The 10,416-nt window shown below is 45.1% G+C and overlaps 1 protein-coding gene across 1 annotated transcript in view; it reads left to right on the top strand.

The window, feature by feature from the left end:
• Positions 1-4,281: 4,281 nt before the first annotated feature.
• Positions 4,282-10,416, top strand: part of LOC110969357 (TBC1 domain family member 12-like) — a 49,162-nt gene continuing 43,027 nt past the window's right edge. Inside the window, exon 1 of the mRNA XM_051959697.1 lies at positions 4,282-5,966. Coding sequence (XP_051815657.1) covers positions 4,615-5,966 — 1,352 coding nt within the window. The 5' untranslated portion in view covers positions 4,282-4,614. The remainder of the gene's footprint in view (positions 5,967-10,416) is intronic.

The raw sequence follows: 10,416 nt of genomic DNA, 5'->3' as shown, positions 1-10,416 counted from the left end.
TAAGCCGCATCACTGCCAAAATCTAATCACTTGGTCCTTGTGTCATTTCTGACCTTCCCTGAAAGTTTTATCCAAATCTGTGAGTTTTTCTTTGAGTAATGTTGCAGACAGACAGACAAACCAACACCGATCGTCACATAACTCTGCCGTTTTCCTTGGCAAAGTAATATCAACATCGAGACTCAAAATGACAACAAATAGACTCAAATGAAGACAAAAAGACTTAAAGCAGCAACATAAAGACTCAAAATGACAATCAAAAGATACAGCATTATTCAAAGGAAAACAAGAACGGGAAGCAAAAGGGAAGGAAAACAAACACTGAGAGGCACAAAGTGGCTACAAGGAAATGCAAAATGTTTCTTCATGTTGTTAATCTTTTTCTGACACCTATTGCAACTGCAGCACAAACCACAGGAAACAAAAGAACAGACAGAGGGAATGAGACGTGAGCGCTACAAGCACGGGGCATCTCTTTGTTTCTCAGTCCTCTACTGATCTACAAACATGGATGGACAGACCACTGTTTGGCTCCTGGTTGTGCTGCTGTCGGTGGTTCTGAACTCAGCTGAAGCCCAGAACCAAATGTCGTACTTTGAGGTTGGCGGTAAGCTTCTCCTCAGACCTGATCCTGTCTGCAGTCACATCAGCACCATCGTGTGGACACACAACGGCGACTTAGTGACTGAATGGACCGAGCAATTTGTTGGATTTGACTATTATCGCATATTTGGTGGCCGTGCCAGCCTGAACTCAGTCATTGGAGAGCTGGAGATCAGGAACATGACTGAAGCTGACAGAGATCAACAACTTGGTCCAGCTCTACGGTTATGATGCTGTCGCCATCCACAAGGTGAGTGTGCTGTGCAGCCAGACCTCCAGAAGCTGTTGGGTGAGCTGTGATGGAGACATTGAAGAACCTGGGCCTGATACCTTTTACTGGAAGAAGGGAGTTGGAGGGCGGGACCAGGGAGACCAGAGCATGACCGTCACCAAGAACGAGGACATGCAGACTGTTCCAGCCTTCTGCTGCCAAATGAAGAACCCGGTTAGTGAGAGGGAAGGCAATCCCCCACTCAACGTGTTCGTCCTCCCTCTGTGGATCCTAGTTTTAGGTGTCGTGACGAGAGTCTTGGCGATCCTGGCGCTCGTTTTGGAGGTTATCTACTTGGTGTGGCTAAACTGAAAGACTGCGTGCCAGTGCAAATGTGGAAAAGATAAAGCAATGTAAAATGGACTATCAGCTTCATTTCTGGGTGAATATTAAAGCATATTGGATGTTTTTGATGCATATTAAATCTATATGACTTCAGAATAATGATCATCTGTCAGATAGAGTTAGTCTTCAAACAAGCAGAAACATGCTGTTGTCCTCCTCGTGCATTTGTTTACCATGTAGCTAGTACCATTTTGTTTGTTCATTTGTTAATCCCTGTATGTCGGCATTGGTCAGTCAGAACTCAACTGTCTGCAGCTTGTTCAGAATGCAGCAACTCGTCTCCTAATCGGGACAAAGAAACGCGAGATATAACGCCGGTGCTTTCCTCACTTCACTGGCTTCTGGTCAGGTTCAGGATTGATTTCTTGAAGACTCTTTTGTTTGTTTTTAAGTCTCTGAATGAACTGACCCCAGAATCTGACCTTGGCTGACACCAACTTTCTACAGTAAAGTTCTACATATATTTAACACATCTGTATTAACACACCAATACTAGAATATAATTAGCTAAAACAATCAACATCCACATTTTTACAAGTTTATTTTTACTTTTGGTTCTTTGATTACTTTATGTTCATAATACGTCTGTAGTTTAGAAAGAATAATGCAATCATTTTCACACCTAATATTAATTTTTTGATTTTATACATGGAATGAATACACAGAAGAAATAAAAAATCAAGTAAACAATCTGATACTTTTTTAACTTTAAAAATAATAATAAAAGGAACCACAAAATTACTCAAAATGACAACATATAGAGACTCCAAATGATGATATATAGAATCAAAGTTATGACAAATGGACTCAAAATATGACAAAATGACTCTCAATGATGACAAAAAACAAACAACAAAATGATTCAATGACAACATTAAGACTAAAAATAATGGCAAAATGATGACAATGAAAGATTCAAAATGACAATGAAACGACTCGAGATGACAATGAAAGGTCTGAAAGTGATCACAAGACTCAACAAATAATGACACAAAGGTTCTCAATATCTAAGCTCACATTAGCACCCACCCCCTCTGCCCCCCTTCCTGCTCCCCCCTCTTCACACATCCCCAGCCCAGCGGACTCTCCCCTTCCTGCGACACCTTCACCGGCCCCCAATTCACGCTCGCGGACTATTCCCACCCCCTGCAGCCCACCTCACTCCCCTCCTCACTCCCCCCTCTCCTTCACACCGGACAAGTGAGGAGAGAGCTGAGGCGACTGAAGCAGAGGAAATCTGCAGGACCAGACGGCATCAGTCCCATGCTGCTGAGGACCTGCGCGGACCAGCTCTGTGAGGTCCTCTGCCACCTCTACAACCTGAGCCTCAGCCTGGAGCGGGTCCCCGTCCTGTGGAAAACCTCCTGCGTGGTCCCAGTCCCTAAAACAGCTCACGCCAAGGAACTGGCCCACTACTGACCTGTCGCCCTCACCTCCCACCTCATGAAGACCATGGACAGGCTCCTCCTCCACTACCTCTGCTCAGTGGTGAGCTCCGACCTGGACCCGCTGCAGTTTGCCTACAGGCCCAACATGGGGGTAGAAGACGCTGTCATCTACCTGCTGCAGCGAGCGCTCACTCACCTGGAGAGCGCCGGCAGCGCTGTGAGAGTCATGTTCTTTGACTTCTCAACACCATCAGGCCGGCACTGCTGCGGGGGAAGCTGGTGGACGCGGGAGTTGATGGACATCTCGCTGCCTGGACCACTGACTGCCTCACTGACCGTCCACAGTACGTGCGGCTGCGCGGCTGTGAGTCAGAGGTGGTAGTCTGCAGCACGGGGGCGCCCCAGGGCACCGTCCTCTCGCCCTTCCTCTTCACAATCTACACCTCGGACTTCACCTACAACACGGACAGCTGCCATCTCCAGAAGTTCTCCGATGACTCCGCCATTGTGGGCCGTGTGTCCGAGGGGAACGAGCTGGAGTATCGGTCGGTCATACTGGACTTTGTGGACTGGTGTGAGCGCAACCACCTGTGCCTCAACACCAGTAAGACGAAGGAGATGGTGGTCAACTTCAGGAGAAGGACACTCCCACATCCACCAGTGAACATCCAGGGGCAGGACATTGAAACAGTGGACAGTTTCAAGTACCTGGGTGTTCACCTCAACAATAAACTGGACTGGTCCCACAACACTGATGCTCTGTACAAGAAGGGCCAGAGTCGCCTCCACCTTCTGAGGAGGCTGAGGTCTTTCGGAGTGTGCAGACCTCTACTAAGGACTTTCTACGACACTGTGGTAGCCTCTGCTTTCCTCTACGCTGTCGTCTGCTGGGCCCCGGGCAGCACAGAGCGGGACATGAAGAGACTGAACAAGCTGACCAAGAGGGCCAGCTCTGTCCTGGGCTGCCCACTGGACTCTGTGATGGATGTGGGTGAGAGGAGGATGTTGACCAAGCTCTCATCCATCATGGACAACAGCTCCCACCCACTGCACCGGACTGTAGTGGAGCTGAGCAGCTCCTTTAACAGGAGACTCAGACACCCTCAGTGCAAGAAGGAGCGCTACCGCAGGTCCTTCATCCCCACTGCCATCAGACTATATAACACTACTGTGTAGTTGTTATTATGTGCAATATTTATTATCTTGTTCTTGCACTTTCGTGACTTTTGCACTCCTCTGTTTTTTGTTTCTAAGAGCCCTGTAACAGTAAATTTCTCCTTTGTGAGATCAATAAAGTCTATCTTATCTTATCTTAGCATGGATTAGCAACCCTGTTACTGTGATTAGAGTAGGGTTAGCAAACAACACAGAAAACATGTAATACCATTGCTTACATATCAATGGTACCATTGATATGTAAGCTGAGCCAATCAAGCCTTTGATAGTTTATCATCTATTATTGATCAATATGGTGCAAAAATAGTAAAAGAGAAGGTTTATTTTTACAGTATTTTGAAGCCCAAATTACCCATATTCTGGAATGACCCATATGCAGTGACCGGCAGGTGTCGCTGTGTTTACTTTACTGGTTTTATGCTGCAGTTACAGGTAATGGCCAGCAGGAGTCGCTTTAATCTCTTCAGCGAATCAAAACACAGCCAGCCAGCGGGGGGAATGACGTCATTGTTGGGGTATTTTCAAGATGGCGCTGGACTGTGGCCGGAATGCCGCTGCTGCTGCTGCAAACGGCTGAACGTTGAGGGATTTAATTAATCTTCCGGCGACGTTAAACTCCGCACCACCGGGGACGTATTCTCATCTTGGACGGCCGAAATGAGCGTGGTACTCCCGGTGCGCGGCAGGTAACGCTGTGGTATCGCTGGCTAAAAAATGGTAGCCCCTTCCTCCAAGAACAACAAAACCTGCTGCTGCTGCTGCGGAGCTCGGCCGACGGGGCTGCAGGAATTCACGCCCGGGGCCGCGGCTCGCCTGGCGGACTGAGCGGTCATGGAGACAACGACGATGGAGAACGGGGGGTCGTTAGCCGTCGACCTGAACGAGAACGAAGAAGAAGCAGGGGGAGGAGGAGCGGGGAAATCGGGTCACACCGCACTCAAAGACCGCAGCTTAGCCCTGCTAGCCGGTGTCAGCGGGGGTCAGGAGGCCGGCAGGGGTCATATTTATGTGACCGGTAACGGGAGGAATGTAAACAGAGACGCCCCCGGACAGCCGCCCGCACACGGCAGAGACATCATGTTGGACCTGGTGGCGGCGGAGAGCTACCTCCCCGACCGTCTGATTGACAGCTGCGTGATTTCGGGGGGTTGTGGTGACCACGGCGGCCTGAACGGATTTACTGAGTCACTCGGTCAGGAGGAGCCGCCGATGGCCGGAGGAGGGGAAGCAGCAGCAGCAGGAGGAGAAGGAGGAGGGACAGCAGACGCTTCCTGCCCAGCTGTGTGCGGGGGTCGAGTTTCAGCCGAGACTGACTCGCAGATGCACCCCACGGGACAGACCGAAGGGGAAACCCAGGGCACCGGAGAGGAGGTAAAGGAGGGCGGCTGTTACAGGATTTCTCTGCTATGCTCGGGGAAGCACCAGCGGAACTGCGCTTGCCCAGAGGCGGCTCTCCGTCCGGATGTAAACATGCCCAACGGGGGTGCTGACAGCCCGGGGCACGGCGCTCCGGAGGGGGACACCGCTTATAGTAGACACACCGGGCTGTTTTCCAGCCAGCTGCTGGGGCAGAGACTCGGTTTGTGCGACGTGGACTGTGAGGAAGTGAAAGTAGCCAACGGTGGTTTGCACATCGTGAACACCGCGACATGTTACTCTCCAGACTCCGAAAACAACACCGACATTCATCCGGTTAGTAGGCGAGAAAAAGAGGCCGGGCATGGGTGCTGTCAGGGCGGGCAGCTGACCTCTCAGTGCCCGGGGGAGGATGCGCCAGATGCGACTGAGCTCCTCCACCTCCCCGACCCCTCCAAGGACTCCTCCACCCCGGGATCAAGTGCCAAACCGCCCTCGCCCTGCCCCTCCAGCCCGCTCTCCGAGCCCACCACCAGGGAGGAGGAGGAGGACTTCAGCGACCTCAGTTTACCCGTCAGGCCGCAGAGTCTGAGGACTATCCCCAACCTTGCGGTGTCCCTGAGCTGCGACGCCACCCCGCTGTCCCCCGACGAGGATGGAGGCTTTTATTTCGGAGACGAGGGGTACGAGGAGGACTTCAGGACGGTTCTGGAGGCGGGTCGCAGGCAGAGCGCCCCGGACAAGCTGCCGGACCTGACCGAGCAGACGGATGGCTCGGACCCCAAGCTGATGCCAAAGAGGTTCGGCATCGCTGATTTCTTCACCAGGTAAAGTCAAGTCAGCACACAGTTCAGTGATGTGGTGAAAAATCCACTGCGGGCCAAACAAAATTCCAGTTTCTGGTTTTATTTACCCAACAAAGACCTTCATATTTAACAATCACTGCAGGCTTTCCAGATTTTTTTAAGAGATAAATACCAGAATCTCTACGAGACTACACTAAATGGTTGAAAACAGTCTGTCCTAAGGCATTTATTTGTTTTTGTCTTGGAAATTGTTTAATTCTGCAAAACTACTGTAACACATCTGGGTTATTCTGTGTGATTTTCCTTTGGTAAATAATCTCCGAATTGTTGATATTTTTCTGTCCTTGGAGTTTCAATAGAAAGATTCTGAAAGTTTTCTTCTCAATGTTCTTGGACCAACATGACCTGAATGCCTTGTTATCTACACCAACAGATTTTCTGTTCTATCGACTAATTAATCGACTAATCTGAGCATTTTTACCGTCTGAAGCTCTGATTTTCTGCTTGGTGGCTGTACACGACCTCAGCACACACCTGCCTCGCAAAAACAGTTTGTTTTTTTGTTTACTGGGATAAGAGATGCAGACAGAGTGTGGATTTAGTGGTTTAAAAGTGGAGAGAGAGATGGCAATAAGCACAGGTCATTTCACGTTCCAGATGAATGCTTGATGCTTGTTGTGAAAAATCTACTGCAAGCCAAACAGAATTCCAGTTTCTGGTTTTATTTACCCAACAAAGACCTCAATATTTGACAATCACTGCAGACTTTCCAGATTTTTTTGAGGAGATAAATACCAGAAACTCAACTTAAAGGCACAATAACTAACTCTAGGCTTTACAAATTATTGATTTAGTGACAGAGATAAACATTTTTTCAGCACTTGTTGTGACAAAAGCAAACAAGTGGAAATAATTAAAAAAAGATTCAACAAGTGTGAAATAATACACCTTTAAATTCAGTATTTTATTGTATTTCTGTGTCCTCCTAGTTTCTCCCACCAGACACCCTCCTTCACACTCTGCACTTTGTGTAATTTCATCAATAACAAAGAATAAAAATCAGTATTTCCTGACGGTCGGGTCGTTCTGACCTCTGGAAAACTGTCTGGACATCAAAGATCAGAGTCATTAATTAATGAATTATTGAATTAATTCCACCTTTATTTAAACTCAGAGTACATGAAGGTGTCATTGTAATGTAAGAGAATAAAAGATGTCTGCACACAAATAAGAAACTGAGCAATAAAATGCAAAAAAGGCAAAGTTAATGGTGAATTTATGTCATTTAAATTTGAAATGAATCGACTAAAAAAAGGGCCACTGGGAATGATCTAAGATGAAATTACAACCCTAAATTGGCCAAAAAGATCGAATTATTTAAGCTTTAGGTTGTTTTGCACATTATTTAAGGATGCTTTGACAGAATGACTAAAAGTAGATTTTTAATGGAGCAAAATTTGTAATTTTGCGTCCACAGTTTTTTTTCTTCAACCTCCAATATTCTCCTGCTTCCAGCCACAGAGGAACTTTTGCTGCCTCCCAAAGAGGTTTAGCCAGTCTCAAAGTAAATTCACCAGCACTAAAATAAAAAAGAATTGCAAATAAAACAGAAATTCTGATTTCTAACCAGTTGGGATTTAATTCACTTACACATAATCAATGTTTTGTTTCACACATTGTCACAAGTAACAGTAAAAGACAAAGATTTCTGTCAAAAACATGAAATGATCATGCTTGTTGTCGTTTGTTTTCACCCCCAAACGCCGTCCTGAGCATCAAAAACCTTGATAGTTTGCAGGTTCAGTCTTTAGGATGGCCCACCTCCCTCCTGAGCTCCTAACTCCCTTCGTCTGGTCCGGACGCCGTTAGATGATCTGCAGTTCTACTGAGGTTCTGGCATCTGTTCAGCCTCTGTGAACGTGACAAATGGATTTTATTTGGAGATATCTGTGGTTTTTGCTGTCTGCTTGTGAATGAGTCCCTTGTTTGGTCAGAATGGAGGTCTGGGAATAAATGAAGATATTTTCCCTCTAATGCCAGAGTAATCACCAATGTTTGTTCAGAGGGTCGTAGGTCGGTTAGGAACAAAAGACGCGTCTTCTGGAGCAAATTACGGGCTTGAGTTTTTCATAGATATTTTTAAAGTGTAGATTTTGTGCAATTGTTTTGTCCCAGAGCAGTTAAAATCCCACAGATTCAGTTCATCCTGACATAAAATGATCAAAACTGGTAAATTCTGGCGTTGGAGAAGCTACAACATGAAATCATTTTATCATATTTTATTTAATACATGACCTGAGCTAAGAGATTTCAGAGTCTTAAGATTGTGGGGATCCCCTCAGAGTTTACTTGCTTATTTTTACTCACTTTCTGGATTCCTGTGGGTTTATGTTCCCTTATTTGACCCCAAAGATGCTCAACAGCTGAGCCAAAAGAGTCCGATATAGCACTGTGATGTCACTTCTGGCTACATAAAATACTTGAAAAAAGTCTGTTCTGAGGCTTTTATTAGTTTCTGACTCTTGGAAAGTGGGAAAACAGTTAAATTCTCACATGTTGCTGTATCTCTGAACAATCTTTTTATCCAAATAAATTATTTAGGTTCTTCTCTGTAACCTTCTTTTGCTGATGAACACACTGAGCCTCCACTGAAACAGTTTTCACTTCCACAAATTATCCGTCTCTGAATTGCTGAACGTTTCTGTCTATTGACTCGTTAATTTACTAATTGTTTCAAGACTTATGCTGTTTAAATGTGTGGCTTTCTGGTGGGCACGTCTGCCTTACTTAACCATTTATTTTTGTGTTTACTGGCAGAAGAGATGCAGAAAGATTTGATGGTTAAAAAGCAGAGTGAAAGAAGAGATAGAAGGAAACTTGAAGGATGTAGAAGGACAGTCAGATTGTGAAACTTTTTTCAGAAATGGAGTACAGCCTGTGAAACTGCAGTCTGTTCAGGCACAGGTCATTTCCTACAATTTGAGAACGATATTTACTGTACAGTGACGTCAGATAGTGCTCAGTGTGTACATGCCTGTCTGTTAATGTGACTGTTACGACTGTTTGAACAGAAAACAGGTTGTTTCTTTAGTGGATGCTTTCATATCTGTCAGATTAATGGAAAGGAGTGCACATCTGAAGGGGGCTAAATGTACATAAACATAGTTATGCTGCTTAATTTTATCATTTATTTCTGTGACAGTAGAAATATGTGACCAAAAACTGGTTGAGCAACAAAAGATACGGATACTCTGCAGACGAAATAAAGATGTTAGAATAGAATAATATTAGAATATTACTTTATTGATCCTTTACAGGAAATTACAGTAGCATGTTCTCACACAGACAACCCACAAACCCGACAGAACACCAACAGTCATCAGTATCACCGTATCCATAGTGTATAAGTTAGAAAAAGTATAAAGGTTTAATCATATGGAGAGCATATAAATCATAAAAATATTTATAGGAATTAATGTGAATTGAAAAAACTCTTGTTTTGTTAGCATGTATATAAAAATCAAGACAAGGAGTTATGATGCAAAGCAACTTAAACCAGGGATGTCAAACTCATTCCACAAAGGGCTGGTGTGGCTGCAGGTTTTTGTTCCAACTAAGCAGCATCACACCAGACCTGACTCATTTAATCAACCGGTCTCAGTCTCCAGACAGGTGATTGGTCAGACTGTGTGCTCTAGGCTACAGCATTTAGTTCCAACATATCTACAGCACACAGTCTGACCAATCACCTGTCTGCAGACTGAGACCGGTTGATTAAATGAGTCAGGTCTGGTGTGATGCTGCTTAGTTGGAACAAAAACCTGCAGCCACACCGGCCCTTTGTGGAATGAGTTTGACATCCCTGACTTAAACGGAGACAAACAGCAAAAACACTAAATTCTTTTCTTTAGAAATAGCTACCGACCTACACTACTGTTCAAGAAAATTCAAGTTACCCAGACAGTTCATGTTTTCCATGAAAACTCTCACTTTTATCCATGTGCTAACATAACTGCACAAGGGTTTTCTAACCATCAATGAGCCTTTGAACACCATTAGCTAACACAATGTAGCATTAGAACACAGGAGTGATGGTTGCTGGAAATGTTCCTCTGTACCCCTATGGAAATATTCCATTAAAAATCAGCTGTTTCCAGCTAGAATAGTCATTTACCACATTAACAATGTCTACACTGGATTTATCATTCATTTCATGCTGTCTTCATTGAAAATAACTGCTTTTCTTTCAAAAATAAGGAAATTTCTAAGTGACCCCAAACCTTTAAATGGTAGTGTAAATATTAATATATTAAAGAGTCTTAAACACACAGATCAACAAACCATCAAGTGCATTGGTGCTTCTTTACATAAGGGTTTAGTTGTGCCAAACAACAGAAGATCCAGTGCCTTAATTCTGTTGTTCTTAATCCCTGAAGCTGGAAATAGAAGCACGGTGCTCATATCCAAAGTA

This window comes from Acanthochromis polyacanthus, chromosome 15 (genome assembly GCF_021347895.1).
Source record: "Acanthochromis polyacanthus isolate Apoly-LR-REF ecotype Palm Island chromosome 15, KAUST_Apoly_ChrSc, whole genome shotgun sequence".
Classification (NCBI taxonomy): domain Eukaryota; kingdom Metazoa; phylum Chordata; class Actinopteri; family Pomacentridae; genus Acanthochromis; species Acanthochromis polyacanthus.
The sequence above is the reverse complement of the archived record's forward strand: the minus strand, read 5'-3'. Positions and strand labels throughout refer to the sequence as shown.